Source organism: Lycorma delicatula, chromosome 2 (assembly GCF_047948215.1).
Source record: "Lycorma delicatula isolate Av1 chromosome 2, ASM4794821v1, whole genome shotgun sequence".
NCBI classification, from domain to species: Eukaryota; Metazoa; Arthropoda; class Insecta; order Hemiptera; family Fulgoridae; genus Lycorma; species Lycorma delicatula.
The window spans coordinates 76,982,353-77,004,423 of NC_134456.1; the positions used below are offsets into that span (position 1 = coordinate 76,982,353).

The following is a 22,071-nucleotide window of genomic DNA, read 5'->3' on the forward strand; positions in this document are numbered from 1 at the left end:
TGACATCAACACAAAGGTAATTTTTTTTTTTTTTAAATCCTAAAATATCCAAAATATTATTACTAATTTTATTGCAGCATAATAAGGCAATTTTAAAACTGGTAAAGAATGCCGGATAAATTTTAAAAAATGAGCATAAATATTTTTTTCAGAATTTTTGGTTTACAACAAAAAACAATTTATCAAACATAACAATAAATCAGGACTGAACTGGAAAAATTTACTAAAATAAATAAACAAAAATTATATACAAAAAATTACTTACTCAATATCTCACTAATATGATGATACAGCTCTCCTCCCTTTTTAGTGAAGAATGAAACCAAAACTTTAGCACTGCCAACTGAACTTGAGAATTCATGATCAATAAGGCCATCTAACATACTCAATGAAAAATGATTGTATTGATAGTGTGGTAATTTATTAGCAATAATCTGAAAGAAACAACAGCAGTAACATTTATTAATAGTACTTTATTTTATTATTATAATAATTTTCCACAAATAATTATTCATTTTATGACTAACTGTTATAGAAGAGTTACTGGATTCATAAATATAAGTGAAATTGGTGGGGAAGGGGCCACACAATCATCTTGCTTTCACCAAGATGTGGTTATTATTAGTTGAAGGAATTCTATGACGAAGCATCTGCAGCACTGCCAAGGATAAGATGATAAGATGACTCCTTAAATATATACATACTAAACATTACTGCTTAACATTTTACAATAAGTACTAAACATTGGAAGTAAGTTTAGTCACATCTCACAAACTGCCATTTCTTTGTGTACAATCTTCTTAATGAGCTCAATTGGATTACTTTTAACACTTATCTTCGTTAATCAAGCTTTTCTGTAATTTGATATGACTGGATTTTTCCAAAGGGATAAATGTTGCTTTATCTCGTGTAACTTCTATCTGTCATTGAACAACACTTTGACCAAGTTGAAGGATCAGTATGTAATGTTTGTTATCTTAATCCAGGAACTCATTAGATCTATTAAATAAAATATTTAAAATGTCTTATCAAGTTAAATTTATAAAAAAGTTTCTTTAAATAATTATAAAAATTATGTACAATTTTAAATTACATGAACAAAAAACATTTTAAATTTGTACAAAAATGTTGTTTTCCTTATCTGTAAGTTTAACTTGCTTGCTAATGTTCTCACATATTCTGGATAAGGTAGATTCTTACTTGGCAGATTTGCATACACAAATCTGCAATCTTAATTATTTATTGTTCAGATATGGAAAGAAAGAGCTACTTATGAATAGATTTTTACTTTTAATATAGCAATTAGAAACACCCAAGGCCAATTTTAATTGTAATGCAGTTATTCGTGGCATTTATGTAAATTCTTATTCTACTTTTTTTGGATTTTAGAAAAGATTAAACACAAAGAATTAAATATGCTAAAAAGTCGTTGAAAAAATTGATTGTTGTCCAACCTGGTAATGATCTTAAATAACTAATTGATGGAAAAATAATGGTAACCTATGTCTAGATTTATAGACAATCTTATCATGGGTAATCAGGAAATAAAACCTAAAGATTACTTTAACATTTCTTCTGAGAAAAATGCATAAAATTTTAGCTAATAAACAATTACTTTCTAGTTTTTGAAAAATTAAGATGAGTGTTTTGAAATTTATGGACATAAAATATCTACATTACTTATTTTATATTTTTTATTCTATTTCTACATTTATTTTTATGCCACATTTCATTAAAATTTCAATCTAATCTGGAAACAAGGATTTCTATTTAAAAAACCACAAACAATGGACAGACTAATAAAAAATGTTTTTGGATGGTGTTTATATGAAATCCTTTTTGTTGTACTAATGTTAGGAACACACTGATGAAATATAGGATGACACTTTTTTTGCAACCTGTATATAACCATACAGTCCAAGAGATAAAGGCCCTTTTTTTACAGATAAAAATAATTCAGAATAATAGTAATATTTGCACTGATTGTAAATAACTCATGGTGGAAAGCAGTGCTGAAAACAAACTTTTGTAGCGGGTGAACAGTGGAAAAGTTTCAAGATTGGTAAATCACTTGGGGTAAGTTGAAAATTTAAATATAAACAGAGGATAATGTTATTACACTCCATGCAAAATGGTGGAAAACTGAGTAAAAGATAAGTAGCTGGTGGAAAGCCTCAATGTTTGGAAAATTTTGAGGAAATTTAAACCATAAAGTTTATGCCCGCCAACTTGTATGTGCAGTGTATATAAGTGCATAAGCTCTTATGCAAAAAGGTGAGAAAAAAATCGGTATTTTCCCTTTAAAAATCTTGGTTGAAAATGACTGGAACCCAGTGCAATTTTCTAATGACTTCAATGACACCAAAGAAATTTCTTAATGAAAATCATTAGGGTATTCTCGCCATTGTAGGTACACCTTTTTTGTTTGTTTAAGCCTATTTTCCAAAGGGCTGGCACCAAAATGGAAGGTAATATTTGAAAAAAGATATGTAAAAAATAAATAAATATGAATATAATATCGATTACAATGTAAATAATAAAATTTCTTCAAATAGTATTGTATTTAATTTCTTTATATAGTATGGTCAATTTAAAAAGATTATTTTACTTTTTAATGTTTTTTAATATAATTTAAACAACCGATTAATTTTATAATATCATTCAAACAAAAGTGGTTTTTAAACAAATTTTTTTTATTTACAAAATATAATTGCTATTAGATGAAAACATCTCACCTACTCTATACAATTTTACAATCTTAAAATATTATTTTTAAATTTCAATACAATTTTTGTTAGTAGAAAAGTAAACAATCTTTTGAACAAATATGCTGAATATAAAAATGATATGCTTGCGGAAAGTTTGTTAAAACTGCACAATATTACATAAAGTGTATAGTTTTTCAATTATTATTTGATGTTTTCCCGAAGTATACGTATTGGTACTTTTAAACTTTATAAATTTATTATTCCAACATACATTAATTTGTCTTTTATATTCAATCACCAAACCTATGCTAAATGGTTACTGAAGTATCATAACAATTTATTACTAGTAAACGAAACAACATCCATTGTCAGCTGAATATTTTAAAAAAGGATTTTTTGCTATAAAAAGAACAGAAAAACCTTTTTTGAAAATTCCTGTAGATCTTACTTTAGAACAAACCATAAATGCTGATGCTACTAGAAGACTTACCGATGTTACTTATTTTACAAATTCAATATCTGTTCATCAGCAATGGTCTAGAAATCATGCCATCTGAACAAAAATAATTTCACACATTCTCAATGGAACCAGGTTAAAAAAATGAAGACATTACTTCAGATCTAGAAAAAATAAAATCAATCAGACTTCAACTCACCTGAAGAAATTTATATCTATCATACAAAATAACATGAATTCTTCCAATTGTACTGAGATGGATAATGACAATATTGCAACAGGACAATTTGCTACAGATAGAGTAGCTGATTTTCTTTTCAGTGCAGAAGTAAAAGGCAATGAGTTGAAGGAAAAATTTATTTCAGAATGTAGTGAATTTGAATTTCAGTTTGAAGAGAGTATATATCTCATAATAAAATTCTTAATTTTGTCTTATGTAACCAGAAGAAAAGAATGAACTTGAGTAACAAAATGTAAGAAATTTCTTGCAATTTCGTGCAAGAAATAGAGTTGCAGAGAGAATTATTGGACTTTTGCTTCAGATTTCAACACAGCAAAATATTGACCTTGAAAAGGTTTTAATGTACCCCTTTAACTCCCATTCCACAATCTTTTTGTAATTTAGATGGTACAATTCATAGTACAAAAAATCTAAGTCAACGTAATGTTTAAAGGTTGAAAGTAGCAGTCTTAATACTTGATACAATAATAATAGTAGATGGGTTTTATATGTTAAATTCTATGAAAGATATCCCTCATTTAGAAATATTTTTTTTCAAAAAATATTTAAACCATCATTAATAATCATTCATCTGAAATTCACTTGATTTCTGATCGATAGATTCAACCGACTATTAAAGATTACCAACATTTACAAAGAGGAAGCTCTTCATCTGATCATGACTGGCATTTTCAGAAAAACTCAACCAAGGCCTACAGATTTTTCCAAGCAATTGCGCAATAGTAAATTAAAAAATGTATTAATTAATTTTATAATAAATCACTGGAGTTACAAACACCTTGTTGAATTTATTAAAGATAAAACTATTTTTGTGAATTTTGGTTAAGTGTTATTCATACAAAGTTGTTAATGGTCAACTCCCACAGTCAAACAATGAAGAGATTTCTTGTCCTAATCATGAAGAAGCAGACATGAAAATAATGTTTCATATTTGTAAAATTGATCATGATGCTAATATTTCAATAAAATATTCTGATACAGGTACTTCAATTATACTGATACGAAATGTTCATAACATTAAATCTAAATTATACATTTCAACAGAATATGAAGTTTCACGTAAACAAAACTTAATAAATATTAATGAAATTTATGAGTTAATGGGTGAATCTCTGCAAAATGCTTCCAGGATTTCATCATGCCTTTGCAGGATGTGATTATATATAATCCATCCTTTTGTAGAAGTTTATTTAAATTTCTTCAGGAATCTGAAATGAAAAAGTTTAAACTGAACAGAGGTCATATGTCAAACGTATGGAGTTACTAGTAAAAACTAAAATGATTGAGCATCCACTAATAAGGCTCGATTTAAATTATTTTTGAAGAATTATGAAATAAAAAATATTGATGAACTGTTTTAAAAGAAACATTTAAACATTTTGAAGCAAAAGTTCCGAATTCCTTGCTATTCTGAATTTGAACAACACATTTTAAAAGCTCACTATGTTTGTAGTATCTGGCAAAGATCACACAAGTGTATTCCATTGCAATTGATACCGTAACAGCATGGATGACTTTTAAACAATGATGATAAATATGAATTTTTATGATTAATTAGTGATCAATTACCTTGAAGTATTAGTGAAATTGTATTTCGTAATGATGATGATTATAAAAAAAAAGCGATTTGGAAGCAGAAATGTCAGATAACAATATAAGTATTGATAATGATGATGAGGAATATTTGCACAGAAGTGATAGCGAGTAATGTATTACAGTATTGTATAAAATATGTGAGATGTTTTCATTTTAATAGAAATCATATTTTGTAAATGAATAAATTTTGTTTGAAAAACACTTTTGTTTCAATGAGATTACAAAAATTAATTGGTTGTTTAAATTATATTAAAAAAGTAAAATAATTTTTTTGAATTGACCATACTATTTGAAGAAATTAAATACAATACTATTTGAAAAAAATATTGTTGCTTACATTGTAATCCGTATTATATATTATTCCTATTTATCTATTTTTTACATATATTTTTACAACTATTACCTTCTATTTTGGTGTCCATCCTTTGGAAAATGGGCTTAGACCTAAATAAAAAAGTTCTATCTACACTGGCAGGCATACCCTAATAATATTCATTACAAAATTTCCAAGATTTCATTAAGGTCGTTAGAAAACTGTGCTGCATTCCAATCACTTTCAATCAAGATTTTTAAAGGGAAAACTACTGATTTTTTTCTGGCTTTTTGCATATGAGCTTATACACTTATATACATTACACATAAAAGTCAGCAAACATAGACCTTATGGTTTAAATTTCCTCAAAATTTTCCAAACTTGAGGCTTTCCACCATTACATTTGGGGTGTAATAACAATATTCTCTACTTATATTTAAATTTTCAACTTTACCCCAAGTGATTTACCAACCTTGAAACTTTTCCAACTTTCACCCATTACAAAAGTTTCCATCTTCCACATTGCTTTCCACCATGAGTTATTTACAATCAATGCAAGTATTACTACTATTTTCAATCATTTTTATCATAGACTTAGTAAAAAAAAGGCTCTTATCTCTTCATCTAACACTATTACAAAAAAAAATAATTGATTTGGGGAAAGTATAATAATCTAGCCTCTGGAAATGAAGATTGATCTTTAAGTGATGCAAATCTACTAGATTGAACATTTGCTACAGTACAATCTGACATCAACAGTTCATGCTTTGCACCTTGCCTGTTGTTTGTAATTTTCTTTTGTTTATCAAATAAATCTGTTAAAATTGAGTTACATGAAACATACTTAATTTGCGAACAAAACATTTAATAAAATTGCATTAAATACCTGTGCTAAATCTTCTGCTATTTCAATTGAATCAAAAATTAATATAGAAGAAAATTTTTCATCAATCTCACTGTCAGACCCAACTGATAGACCTTCATATCTGTAACAGCCAAATTAAGTTTAGAAATTTAAATGTAGTTTCTATGTTGAGTACTGCTTACCTTTCTTAGCTTCATTCATTTATCACTTGTTGATGGTTTTGGAACCATTCCCAACGCATCAAGCGATAAAAGAATGAAGCTAAGAAAGTTAAGCAGTACTCAACATAGAAACTAAAGTGATCTTAGCAGAAAAGATAATAGCAATTACATTCTAATAACAAATCTAAGTGCATATCAGCAAAATTTACACTTCTTTAAAAAAATATCAATGATAATAGTGTTAAATATTGGTAATACCAATATTACAAATTAATTGGTATTAAATGAATATTATAAAATTCAGAAGCCCATACAATAAAATGTCAGCAAAACAAAACCCTCTTCAAAACATATGGTTTCCCAAGTCCCAATTTACTTTAATAGAGATTAATCTCTTCAAGATGGAAAATTCCATAATATGGAAACTGTAAAGAAACATTGATTTTATTTTTAATTTCACATGTTGAATTTATCCCAAAAGACTGAAGGGAATTAAAAAAAAATGGAATAGTCTATAATAAAATAAAGTGCTTCAAAAACAGAGTGTACACAAACCATGATTTGAAATAATAAATCCATTCGATGACTAATTGTTATTTAGCGCAAGATATGCAATCATATTTATGACACCAATTTCCAGCCTACAAGCCGATGTTTATTAATAAAGTACAGTAGTGGACGACAGGTCATGTAAACAATCCACGTGCTGTATTTTATTAAAAATTTAATCGTTTCTTAGAATTTCTATGCATATCAGTTGAGAATAATTTTATTCAGTGTCATGAACCGTGTGATTGGAAACTGTTATAGTCTTCATTTTGTCATGAGTGACATGACATGAGTCATGAATTTTGAGTTTTGTTTATTGTTGTTCTAGTATTGCATTTTGATTGTTCGATATCCATTTAGTTTAAATATAACTATTATTATTTTTAAAAAATATTTTATTTTAGAATCAGTATTATAGTTCATGTTGTGTTTTAGTCTAAGTGTATTTCTTATTTTTTAAGTGTAACTTTTAAGTGAAATATGTTTTTCCCTCCAAACAAAAGTGAAATATAATTAACTTGAAAAATAGAAATAAGTGTTTTATATTTGTGACACATCTGAGAATGAAAACAGTTCTCACGACCACTCACTCAGGTAAGTCAAATTTATACAGTAAATAGTATAAGCAATCACTACAAATAACCTATTTCAATTTTATAATTTTTAAAAACTAGCAAATAATGTAGAATGTATACAGTACATAAGTTTCCAAAATATTCCTTACGTATATTGTTATGTAATTTCATTTTACACTTTTATAAATCATTCCACAGGATCTTTATAAATTAGCTCAATTTTTAATGAAGTTCTGCAAGATGAATATATCTTCAAAACAGATATCTTACTTAGTCCCATAAGGACAGAGGTTTTGGGGAGGTTTTACTGTATTCTGTTACCACAAAACTTCAGAGCCATTGACAAATTTTGATATAGTTTTCACCATACTATGGAACATTTCTCAAGAAAGGTTAGGTAAAAAAGGATAGTGGAAAATCAGAAAATCATCTGGTAAAACTGGAAAAATAATATCAAACTGAAACTATTTTTGATTTCTCAACCTGAAAAACTAGTGAAAAGGATATAAAAATTCCATAAAATTAAAAAAAAATTATTTTGTTGTGATAGTGTTGAATTTTATTTGTGGGTTGGGCTGGTGAGCAAGAAAATGTTGTTCTGTAATAGAGCAGACATTACATGAGTTAGTCACAAAGTAACTAACTTGTGCATTTGGTCAACCATACTACATGTCTTTAATGGGAGACTATCAATATTTTAAATTACTGCAACAGATTTCAGTGGCAGAAAAAAGTGACTTGGCACCCAGGCAAATCCAGACACAACAGCTAGTTAAGATATACAACAGCTAAGTTAATTTAAATATAGACAATTTAACATGATGGTATTATTAAGGCTTCTTTCTTTTTCCTGTTTAACCTCCGATAATTACTGTTCAGATAATGCTTCAGAGGATGAATGAGAATATGTATGAGTGTAAATGAAGTGTAGTCTTGTACAGTCTCCATTCGACCATCCCTGAAGATGTCTGGTTAATTGAAACCCAACCACCAAAGAACACCAGTATCTACGATCTAGTACTCAAATCCATGTAAAAATAACTAACTTTACTAGGACTTGTAGGCTGGAACTCTTGACTTCCAAATCAGCTGATTTGGGAAAACGCATTTACCACTAGACCAACCCGGTGGGTTAGAATTATTAGGCAACTATGAAAAAAAAAAACACTTTGATATTATTAATACATTTTCTTAAAATGAAACCTTTTATAAAAAAAACAAATCAAATGTAATTTTTTAAATCTTGAGAAATTCCATTTTTGTATTGATCCTAGACAGTAAGTTCTTTAAATTCAAAAATTGATGGTTATCTGTAAGCCCAACAGAGGCTATGTATACCTTACTGTCACTAACAGAAATAAAACAAAGAATATGATACATATATCATTCTTGATAACTATAGACTGCCAAACACATCACCTCCAGTTGAAGTAAAATGAAATTAGTTTCATTTTAATCAACTATTTATGATCTTATACGTTACAAGCAACCTTCCATGTTGTAACTTGCAGGAATCTTGTATTTTTCATACAACAAAAATACTGTTCATCCAGTACAAAGATACTAAAGACAACAAAAAAAGGCTATTTACAAACAAGATCATCCAGTAAAAAATAGAAACACAAAATTAAAAAAATGTATCCTTTACACTTTTTATCCTTAAAAATCTTTATTATTAATTTTATAGATTATTCATCCTTGCCCTCTTCAAAGTATTCCCATCTCCTATTCACACACTTTACCCAGCAGTATTTCCACTTTGCAAAGCAGTTCTGGAAACCTTCATTTGAAATGGGCTTTAAGGACCATGACAAATTTGCTTTTATGTCATCAATAATCTCAAAATGGCGTCCTTTCATCATTGATTTTAATTTCAGAAATAAGAAAAAAATTGCAAGGAGCCAGGTCTGGGGAACAGGGAAGTTGAAGGAGGACAGTAATTTGATTTTGGTACAAAACTGACAAAGCTAAGCGTGCAAGCTCATCATTGTGATAAAGCAACCATGAATAGTCTCGCCACAACTCTGGTCTCTTTTTGCATATTTTTTTACGTAACCTTTGTAAAACACATTAATAGTAAGCATGCACAGTTCCCTGTTTCATCTTGAGGCAAGAATTCAAAATGCACCATTCCATTAAAATCAAAAAAACTGAAAGCATCACTTTGACACAGGATCAAGGCTGACATGCTTTTTTGGAGCGTAGAGATCCTTTCCCAATCCACTGTAATGACTGACCTTTTAACTCAATGTCATAGCTGTATAACCAGCTTCCGTCTTTCATTATGATCCTTTGCATGAATGTTTCATCGTCATTGGCTTGTTCAAGAAGTTGCCGACAACTGCCACTCAATGTTCTTTCTGCTGTTCGATCATAAAACACGGAACAAACTTTGCTGCAACTTGATGCATGTTCAATTTTTCAGTCAAAATGTCATGGCATGATACAATCTAGATGCTAACTTCTTCTGCAAGTTCTCAAACAGTCAATCGGCGATTTGCACACCAAACCGTTGATTTCTGAATGTTGATGTCATCAGTTGAAGTCAAAGGCCTTCCTGGTTGAGGATCATCTTCGATTGACTGACAACCACTTTTAAATCGTGAAAACCATTCATAAAATTGTGTACGACCCAGAGCATCATCTCTGTAAGTTTTGAAACGTTTCTGTGAAAGTTTTCCCCAGTTTCATTCAAAATTTTAAGTTGAATCGTTGTTCCCAAAAATTGCTACTAACATTTAAACACGTTGCACTCAAGTAACAATAACACAAAAAATAAACGAGATATCAACAATCGAAGAACATGTGGTTACAGAGGAGGTTATGAAAAACTCAATGTTGCCAACTGCATGTTACTATATATCTGTTGGTGTATAATTAAAAATGTTCGGTTATTTTCTGAACAGATCTCATACAATTTTTCAACTTGAAATACCTAGTATATATTAATATAGCCCACAATCTCTGTAATATTCTTTTTTTATATATAATTTATAAATAATGACAAAAATAAGATGAATATTAAAAAAATAATAATAAAATCCTTACTTTGCTGTAATAAGAAGAATAAGTCTAGCACAAGCCAACGAAGGTTTACGAACATCAGATTCTGAATCCATACATCGAACAACAATTCGTCCAAGCATCTGTCCAGATTGAGCAAATTTACTAGGTGCCTGAAAAAAAGAACATTAGCAATTAATTCATTTAACTAATTTACAATAATTAATATCCTGGCTATTCTATAAGTCTGAATTTCTATATGTGTGCCTGATCATAAATATATTGTAAGAATATATAACCTTTATGGTGACACAATTCAAATTACTTAAAAGATAAAAGAATAACTGATAATGAACCAAAGTCTACAAAAACCTACTCGAGGATCATTCATACTCAAATGTTTTTTAATCCTAATCAAACCAATTAAAAATTCACAGCACACATTTTGCCAATTCTACGGCCACTGTAAGTGACTAATGTTATTGCTTCTCACTCTGTCCGTTGATGATATACCTGTATTAGTGATTAATCTTTTTGAATTAGGTACACATTTAGAATATGGATAGAAAGTGTTTTACATTTGAATTGTCTGTTCACTTTAGTAAATGTTATTAAAATTATAAAATATACAAACACACAATAAATAAATAGACTCAATTAAAGTCCAATACACTTTCTGACCACGTTTTAAGTGCATATCTTCTAATTCAATAAAACCACCAAAATAGCAGTATCAGCTGACAGCAGAGTGAAAAATAGCAGCACCAGTAACTAAAGATGGCTCTTCAAAGTTGAATATGCAATATTTCAATCATGAATAACTTTTATTTTGATGATTTGGTTCAGTTACAATAAGTTAATTTAAAGTATCACAGCCAACCATCATGGGAAAAATTATTGTAAAATAATTTTGTTATTAAGATTCAATATATTTATATTTTTAATAAAATTTATTGTAATGGTGTTCAAAAAATCAAAGCTTTCATTTCTTCAGTATACCAGTAGTAATTACTTATTTATTTAATAATTTATAGCAAGGTATCTGCAGTACCAGGAATGGAATTTTTTCTAGTTAACATAAGATATAGTTGCAATTTCAAAGAAAACAACATATTTTGAGTAATTTACTTAAGTCTTAATATAAAATTATAAGAATAATTAATAATCAGCTTCCAAGGAATACGAATGCAATTTCCCTCATAACTAACATTTATTATGTAAGATCTACAACCTTAAATTATCACAACTACTGAAATATGATTTATTAAAAAATAAAAATATGCTAGTACAAACTAATTTATTGTACTTTTTTAGAAATCTTTTTGCTGCAACATTTAAAAATATAAATATTAACGTTATGCTTTTAACGTTGACCCATAGGGAATTTAGTACAATGCAGAAGAGTTTGGCTCATGCCTGTTTAGTGCCTGGTTCTGTGGACTCCCCTGCTGCAACATATATTACAGTAAAAGAAAACAAATGTATTTTATCGACAACAGGATAATGCCTCATAAATTTTTCATGATAAATTTACCACCTGTTTTTGTCTATTGTAACAAATCTTTAAGTCAAATTAGAAATTTTGAAGCTGTTTCCAAGTTTTTTGTAGATTTATCATCCTTGTAGAGGACTGAAATTTAAGGTTAGAGCTATACAATTGATGCAGCTTATAGACTATATTCTCATAACTTTATTGAATTTATTTATAACTGAATAATGTGACTACAACATCAATGCAATAATTCCATTTAGATATGTAGAAAAGATTTATACAAAAAACTGTCAAAACTTCAGTTTTCTGTCAAAAATTGTAATTTTACATAATTATAACTTTTAAGATATTAGATACATAAAAAATTACATAGTGCGATTGAAAAAGAGGGTTACAAGAAGTTAAAAATTCATTAGAAATAAGCTGTTAAGTCAGTGAAAGAAAATAAAAAAAAGTATACAGTAATTAAAATACTTCATCTGTAGTAATTAAAATGTAGAAATACTTAACACTTTAATCAACTGGTTTACATACATAAATGCCAAAAGAGTAATTTCCTAGGAATCCATTGGTCTTGAGTGATGGTTAATGACCAAAGCAAACAGTGAGGCACTATTTAAAAAAAATTTAGAAAATTGTTGTTCACAATGATGAAATATGATAATAATAGTTACCTTAAAAATCATTAAACACAAAAAAAAAAAAACTGAAGTTTTACTGAATTAGTGAAACTATTCTCTAAAGGCCTTTCAAAGCCAACTGACAGCACCTTCCTCAGCTGAGTTTCTGGTAGTACTGTATCATCTTGTAAAGATATTTTAATCTTTTACAGATAAAATAATGCTGATAATTATGACCAAAATGTCTTTGGAAGAGTGGTTCCATTAATATGAAAAAAATCCCCTAAAACTGTTATATAAAGACCATACTATTAAATGTAGTGTATATAGATATAGCAGATATCAACAATAAATGCTACTGTTAACATTAATGTTACATATACAATAATTTTACTGATATTCTAATAAATACTAACATCATAAGTAAATTTCATGTTTTGTAAATAAGCTGTAAGAGCAGTTCTTAGAGTAGTTATTGAAGCAATTCGTTGTTGGACATTGCTTTGTTGAAGCCAGGGTTCAAGTAAAGTAGCTATTTCATCAAGTGTTGCAGGATTTACAGAAGATAATAAAATTTCTTCAACTAATACACCTAAAACAATAAGTACATGTAAGAAAGTGGTCTGGAGAATACTATACATTTTATGATAAAATAAACAAAGATTTTTTAAAAACATTTTTTATTTAATATAAACTAATATTAAGTTATTTTTATGCATAGTAATTGTGTATATTTAAGCACTTATTATACTATCACAAACAATAATATTAATACTATCGTATACAATAATGGAGTTCCTATATTACTCTGCAACCAGTTCATTAAGGGAAGAAATTACTGTTCAAGTCGTCATGACTCTCAAAACGCTTTCCTTAAAGTCTTTAAAGTTTTTTTTCTCCAAAAAGTCTTTCAGTTTAATAAACAGACTATAGAGGACAGGTGAAGTTTCTAGGCTGAAAATAACTGAAAATTTTCCACTTCAATTTTTGTAAGCAACTGTTTTTGTTTTCTCAGACATGCATTGTCATGGAAGAGTAAAATCCCACTAGCCAACAGGCTCCCCAATTTGTGATTTTGAATAGCTCTCTGAGATTTTTTTTAATGTTTCTCAGTATACATCAGCTTTTACTGTGGCTCCAAGGGGCATTAAGTCAACAAGAAGTGGACCTATCAGTCCTTCAAGATAGCAGCCATAACCTTTTGAGTAGAGGCTGCCTGATTTAATTTTTTTTGTTTTAGATGGTTAAAGAGGGTGATGCTGTTGTAAAGGCTGACTTTTAATCTCTGAATGTAGCATAAAATCTATATTTCACCCATTTGTCACGATATGGGTTAGGAATTTATAAACCATTCTTTGCATAATGATTAAAAAATTACAAGACAGCAATAATAAGGGTTTTCTTTGTATCAATCACTAATCCTAAGAAGAATCCATCTTGCACAAATTTATTGATTTACACTGTAATATAATTTCATTGTATTCTCTATTCTTTAAGAATTCATTTTATACAACTAAAGAGACAAAATAAGTGTAAAGAACAATGAGAACTTACACAGACTAAGTAGACATGTGACTGTGACTGGCAGAATGGGAATATACAAGTGTGGGCCAACTACATTGTAAGAATATAATAAGCTGACAAGTATTGCTGACAAGCATTTGTATTGGTCTTTCATTTGCCATATATTAAATAATATTTTGCCATAAAGTCGAAAAGATTTTGTATGCACATGCTTATAAATTACTTTTTTAATTCTGTTAAATTTTCTGCTTTTGATAATATATTTTTTTAATTATTCTCAATTATCAAACTATTATTCAAAATAATAACAGAAAATGAAAATAAATTTAAAAAAATCTATAACGTAGAATAATGTCAATAAATTTTATTAAAAAAGTATAATGATTTTCATAATGTATATATAAAAAAAAAAAAAAATATATATATATATATATTCTCATATCTTTACTTGTTTCACTAACAACCTCATAGTTACATTTCAATTTTAAAAATTATTTACCAGCAAAAGAAAATTCATAAATTTAACAAAAAAAAAGCTGTGTTGAAGTTCATAGTTAATATGTTGACAGTACAAAATGTTTTTAATTATTATTCAATACTTTAATTAAAATTAATCAACATTAATTAATTACTTATTATGTTTTTTATATTAACATTTGGAACAAATAGTTTACTACAATAAATAAAAAAAATTATTTTTAATTTTTTTTTTTTTTTAATTTTTATGGGGGTCGACTGCTGAGGTCATTAGCCCTCGTCACATTCTTTAAAAGAAATTATTATCTCCATCAGGATCGTCATATGTAAGGGTGTAAAGGGCCCTTACATTTTATTTAAAAAAACACAAACTTCACAATATACATTAAGACATAAAAGACAAGCACAATCACAAACACTTACGGGGTGTAAAGGGCCCCGATATTAAAATTTGAGATAAGGTTCTCAAAAGACCATGAAATTAAAATTTCAACTTATCAATACCATTTCTTTCTTTCTCTATATATATATATATATATATATATATATATATATAAAACTACCGCTTAGAGATTCTTTTATCACAGCTTTAAACTTTCATTTTATAGACTTTTAAGAAGTCCACTGGCGTGTAAAAATGCAACTATATTTTCTTCATTTCCATTATCCAAATCAGCACTAATATTATTTTTAAGACGGAACCTCTTTCTGAGGTCCTCATATATGATACACTCTTCTATTAGATGCTTAATTGTCAGTGTTTTATTACAAACACCGCACATTGGTCTCACTTCGCCGGTTAACAGATATAAATTTGTTAATCACGTGTGACCGATTCTAAGTCTGGTCACTGCTACTTGTTCACGGCGAGTCAACTTAAAGTCGCTTTTACATTTATACGGAGAAGTTTTTACTGAGTTTAATTTTGTATTTAAACTCCTCCATTCAGCATTCCACTTGTTTTTTACTATGTTTGTTAGACAGTTTTTAACATCTGCTACTCTTACAGGAAATGCATCCAAATCATCGCAGACTGTTGCCTTTCTGGCAGCTTCGTCTGCCATTTCATTACCTGTAATACCAGCATGCCCCGGAGTCCATACAAATACGCATCGCTGTCCTCAATTTAGAACGTATAAAATGGACAGGATGTTTGCAATTAGGACATCCTTAATGTTCTTGTTCCGAATTGCGACAAGTGCACTTAAAGAATCGAAACATATTAGCACTCTCTCTTCGCAATAGTGTTCAGTGTAGCAAAGAGCTTGCTGAATTGCAGTGAATTCTGCCGTGTAGACACTGGCCACATCTGGCAGTTTCCAAAAGTGGGCTTTTCCATTTACATATATTGAGCATCCAACACCATGTTCGGTTTTAGAACCGTCAGTATAAATTCTAATATGTTCTTCGTATCTACTGACGGTTGCCAAAAATTCCTGCTGGATGATCACTGCTGGTTTCTTTTTTATTTCTCCTTGAGAGAGATCCAACCTTGTATTTACGGCTGGCAAGAGCCATGGCGGTATTTCTCTAGTAGAAATTGCCAATGTATCTGGAATGGCAATTTCGTATTTACTTCTTAATTCATGGTACCTAATTCCGGCTGGTCTGGAATAGGTAGCACGACGTTCGTATAATGCAGCCATAGGATGGTTGTTGAAAAGTTTATTATTTATATGGGCAGGATAAGCCCATATATTTGCTGCGTATCTTAGTAAAAGGATCTCTCTTCTATAATGTAGTGGCATTATTCCGGCTTCAGACATCAGACTAGCCGCCGGACTTGTGCGGAAAGCGCCTGTTGCATATCTTATTCTGCTATTATGAACTACGTCTAACTTTTTTAAATGCGACTTTCTAGCGGATGAATATACGATACATCCGTAGTCTAGTTTAGATTGAACCAATGCTTTATACAATCTCAATAATGTCTCTTTGTCTGAGCCCCAATTTAAGTTCGATAAACATTTTATAATGTTTAGGGCTCTTTTGCATCTATCACTCAAGTCCTGTATATGTACGGGATTTATCCCATGTAAGGGATTTATCCAATACTAGTCCTAAATATCTTACGTTGTCTTTATATTGTATTGGATTATCATCAATTGTCAACGCAGGACTTTGATGAGGAATTCTCTATTTGAGGAATATGAGGAATTTCTTACAGATGAATATTCGCTATTGACTCGTACTTGGAAAGTACGGTCATTCATATAGTTGCTCAGTAAGACTGGCAGGTTGCCATGAATGCCCCATTCATGTATCTGAAGCATTATACCATGACGCCAGGTCATATCGAAGGCCTTCTGAAGATCAAAGAAGACTCAAACACAATGTTTCCTTGTAATGAAGCTGTTATATATAACGTCCTCTAAGCTGATCATTTGATCAGTGGTAGAATGGTATTGCCGAAAACCTGCTTGATACGGTGATATCAGGTTTTCTTTTTCCAAAACCCAGACGAGTCGATTATTAATCATTTTTTCAAATATTTTTCCCATAGCGCACGTCAAGGAAATAGGACGATAGCTATTGGGATCTGTTAAATTTTTATTTTTCTTTGGTACTGGAACAACATGAGCTTTTTTCCACTACTGCAGGTACATTCCATCCCGCTATATTTGATTATAAAGTTCTAATAATCTGCATTTTGCAGTGGTATTCAGCTGCCTGATCATATTATAATGGATTTCATCCGGACCAGCAGCTGTGTTACCTGCTTTTTCCAACGCTTTCGTGAATTCTTCCATTTTAAATGGTACATTATATGAGTAATTATACTCAGTTCTAAAATTTAGTAGACCTTCAAGTTCTTCTTTTTTGGTCCGTAAACCTTCCTCGTAATTGGCCGTTCTGCTGGCCTTTTCGAAGTGATTGTATAATAGCTCTGCAATTTCATATGGAGTGTCTTTTATTTCATCTTCATCTTGAAGGCTAGTTATGGGAGCAAAATTATTACGCCCACAAATCGCCTTCACTTTCCTCCAAACATCTGCTGCAGTAGTGGTTTTGTCGATGGATGACACGTATTGCTGCCAGGATCGTTTCTTTGAATCTATCATAAGATGTTTTGCATACGCCCTGTATTTCTTAAAGGCAACAAGATTTTCTATGCTAGGACGCTTCTTAAAGGCGTTATAAGCCCTTTTCTTTCTTTTTATAGCTTCACTTATTTCATCGTTCCACCATGGAACGGGTTTCTTCGTAAGTTTTCCAGATGTTTTGGGAACATATCTCGATGCCGACTCAAGTATTGCATTTGTTATGGCGTCGACATTGTCCCCGATAACTCCAGTTGTTTCAGGGAGTATCGTTCTAGCTGTGAAGCTTGTCCAGTCTGCCTTATCAAATAACCATCTTTTAGAGATGGGATATGTTTTTCTTGTAACATCAGTTACAATTTGCACCGGGAAATGTTCGCTTCCATGCAAATCGTCTAAGACATGGAAGCTGTACCTCGGTGCTATCGATCCGCTTATAAGTGCAAGATCTATACAGGACATCGATCCATCTCTGGTATTGAAAAAGGTTCCTGATCCATCGTTTAAAATAATAAGTTCTGAATTCATCAGGAACCCTTCCAGTTCTCTTCCGCTGATTCCGTTCGATCTGATCCCCAGAGAGAATTATAAGCATTAAAGTCACCCACCAGTAAAACAGGTGGGGGAGCACAAAAATTAATCTTGCTATGTCATCCTTATTCCAATCAAAAATCGGCAAGTATATGCTGCAGACAGTGACCTGAAGCGGACGCTTCATTCTAACGGCGACCGCTTGTAGGTTTGTGTTTAGAACAACCGCTTCGGTGGTAGCTCTAGTCGATGTTAATATGGCTTCTCCACCTCTAACTCTTACATTTGGCGGTTGATCTCGCCGAAATATATCGAATCCTTTTAATTTAAAATTTTCATTTCGGCGGAAATGGGTTTCTTGCAGACATATACAAACCAGGTCTACATCATGTACCAAGCGTTGGAGCTCATGGATGTTTGAAAAACATCCATTGATGTTCCATTGTACAATCGACTCGCTAATTTTTAATTAAATTATAGTCTGGGTTTGCCTTTCGGCCACCCTTTTTTTCTTCATCTTTCGAACAGCATCGTGTTCGTGTAGAATGTTGTCGCCCGTGTAGCTTCCGGTCTCCGAATCGGAGACCACCGAAGACGCCGATGACGACGGGCATGGATCGGCGCCGGTTTAGAGGCGGCAAGCTGGCCGCCCCCAGACACGGGGGTCTCCCCGGTCACCGCGTGTGGAAGGGGGGACACTCGTCCTCCCTGTGTGATATTTTGTGGCCTCTGTGGTTTAGAGGCCACCTCAGTTGCAGGAGGCTTTGCAGCCTCTATAACACACTCTTGTTTCTTATCATGAAGAATCTCGCTGAGACAGACCTGACATTCTGGTTTGGCGTCCGTTTTCTTTTCTACAGGAGCAACTTTTTTTTACAGATTTATCTTCAGCAGGCTGTACCACTATCTTTGGCTTAACAAATTCTTTATTGCTGAGAGGCTTCATTTTATTTGCAATTATCCTCTCAATTAAGCCAGCCAAAGTAGGTGTGAGTTTGTTGATGATTGCACTCTCATCAACAGCAACTGGAGCAGGAGCAGGAACAGCAGCCGCAGCCTGAGCATAGGTTGTTGTTGCTCTAGGTCTGCGGGCATTTACGATCTTCTTTGCTTCAAAGTAGCTGACCTTTTGCAGGGTTTTTACTTCCTGCACAGCCACTTCGTCTTTGTATACAGGGCAGTTCCTGGATCTACAAGAATGCGTTCCTTTACAATTGATGCATGTAGGAGGTTCTTTGCATGGCTCTCCCTCATGCAACTCATCGCCGCACACGCATATTTGTGGTCTCTCACATCTGAGAGCGGTGTGACCAAAACGTTGGCATTTGAAGCATCTCATTGGCTGTGGGACAAATGCCCGCACATCCAACCGATGTATTCCCGCTCTTACTTTTTCCGGCAAAGTAGGCCGGTTAAATGTGAGAACATGAGATGCTGAAGGAAGGACTTCGCCATTCCTTCTCATGTTCAATCGGCGACACTCTATTACTCCTTGTGCTGCCAGTTCCTCTACAATCTCTTGCTCCGAACAATTTAAAAGATCCCGACAGACCACAACACCTCTTGAGGTGTTAAGTGTGCCATGAGGATCAACACGTACAGCTAAATCTCCTATATTTTCAGCCCTAGGATCTGCTGAGACTGTATATTTACAGTCTCCACATGAAGTCCCGTGAAAGTTTTTCTAATTTCCTTAACAGGGTCTCCAGCACATTTATTTATTTCTCGAGCGATGAGGAAAGGACTCACCTTCAAGAAATTACCTTCTTCCTTAGTGATAACTAAATACTTCGGTTTTGGAATGCTGCTCTTGAAAAAAGCTTTCTGAAAGCTTTTTCTAGCCTCAATCTCAATCCTTCTAGATTCTGCACTCTTTCGGCGTTTCACCCCAGGCGAAACGGCCGGTTCTAGACGAGGGTGTTTACGTGAACCCTCTGCCACGTTTGGTTGTTCAACTTGCATTGAAGAACGATCCCTTCTGTAGTAAGGCTAGCCGCCGGGGTACACCCCCACTCCAGGGCTACCAACCCTGGAGGTCCGTTCCGGTACCCCGGTGGAATCGGCATATGTCTTGGCAGAGAGCGGATGCGCAGTTTCTGCACTGACTCAATTCCCCTACACACCGAGGTTTTCAGGGCTCCCATGCCCCGAACAACATGGGCACCTTAACTACATGCTTGCCATCGCGGGGGGCATGTGGACAACGAAAGGCCTCCGTTATACCTGCAAATAACTTCGACCGTGGCCGCCACATCGCCAGCTCTAAAGGAGGTATCAATCGATGTCCATAATCGTTAAACGTTTCGTACCTGCAGGTGGCCGCGAAATCCAGTCCTGAAGTTCAGCCTGTAGATGTAATTCGGCCGAAAATGAAAGTATCCGAGAACAACACTTGGAACCCCGTTAGCCAGCTATATGTAATGTACGTGAGTACAGCTGTTGCCGCCCTGGACGTGGAACGTAGATGTTGTGTTCCGGATGTGGGGATTATCTACCTCAGGGCAATATTATTATTATTATTATTATTATGACTGCAAAGGATCACTTTAATCAGATGGAATTGTTTGGGCCCTGCAATCTCCCAGTACCTTTTCATACGTTTTGATCTTTGTGTTCTTTCTAGTGTTGAAAATGTGTGAGTGTTTTTTTTATTGAATATAAATAGAATATTGTAATATAATTTCATATAAAAATACAATGAAGAAGGATCTTTCTGTAGTTAAACCAACAATGGTTGTATATTGCTAAAAGTTCAATTTAACATCATTCTTTGTGAATCAGTTACAGCACAAATCTAGTTACTACATCCTTGGGAATTACAAAAAAAAAAAATACTTCAAAAGTGTAATAAAACCTAAAATAACAAGACTACGACTAAAACAATAAAACATAAAAATAACAAGGTATACACAGAAATTTAAGCTGCAAAATCATGCGTAATTAAAAAGTACATGGAAACTAATGCGACAAATATCACTTTTGAAAAATCAATTGCATCACTTTAATCATGATTCAAATATTCAAAGATCAACTTTTTCTATTTCCATAATAAAAAGATTATAAATCATTTCCAGAAAACATAAAAAAACTAATAAAAAATTACCAAATATTACAACTTATTGATCACAAATTAAGTTTAAAGACTTACCTAAATATTTTAAAACATTAGACGTATTAATTACTTTTTCATCAGGATTGTTACCATTATCAGCAGGAAAAACTTTGCCGAAACAAGCTTTAAGAAGTGTTGTTCTTGCCTCTGGACTAAGAGTTGGTGGTAACTTACTAATTTTTAAGTTAGGGAAATTTTTTTTTAAATTGAAAAAAAAATTATTTAAGATGAATGAAAACAATTATTATCTTTGAGAAAAATTGCGCAACAATCTTTTTAATCCTCTATTTTCTAGCAACAGTTTATCATAATAAAGTTTCTTACATTCTTTTACTCTTATTCTGACATCTATTAGTTGCCTCTGTAATTCTAATTTCTTTTATTGAACATTTCTCATTATTTTCATATAAATACATTTAAAGAAATAAAATAGTGATATAGTTTCAAATTTTCTGTTTACACATGCTGTACGTTTTTGCATAGCCTCCATTTCATATTACACATTAGTAATGTACATTAGTTATCTAAAGTTACATGAAATATACTAGCCACAACACAACTATTTTACATGATTAATTTTATTTACAGGAATTTAAGTAAAATTTTACAAATACTTTAACAATTATTTGCTCCTCAGCCCAACATAAACTAGATATACTGTATACGTATATATAAAACCTGCCAGGTTAGCCTAGTGGTTAAACTTGTCATCACAAAATCAAGATTCGAGTCGTTGTAAAGGCAGTTGCTGTTATAAGGATTTGAATACTAGACTATGGATACCAGTGTTTTTTCGTTTCAATTAA

General features: G+C 31.6%; 1 protein-coding gene across 2 annotated transcripts in view; it reads right to left on the reverse strand.

The window, feature by feature from the left end:
- Nucleotides 1-22,071, reverse strand: part of c11.1 (maestro heat like repeat family protein c11.1) — a 133,831-nt gene that overhangs the window by 32,385 nt on the left and 79,375 nt on the right. For both annotated transcript variants that reach the window (XM_075355579.1, XM_075355578.1), the window contains exons 15-19: nucleotides 21,302-21,438; nucleotides 12,997-13,172; nucleotides 10,514-10,641; nucleotides 6,202-6,301; nucleotides 266-434 (exon numbers count right to left, since the gene is read on the reverse strand). In XM_075355579.1, the coding sequence (XP_075211694.1) occupies nucleotides 266-434; nucleotides 6,202-6,301; nucleotides 10,514-10,641; nucleotides 12,997-13,172; nucleotides 21,302-21,438 (710 nt within the window). The remainder of the gene's footprint in view (nucleotides 1-265; nucleotides 435-6,201; nucleotides 6,302-10,513; nucleotides 10,642-12,996; nucleotides 13,173-21,301; nucleotides 21,439-22,071) is intronic.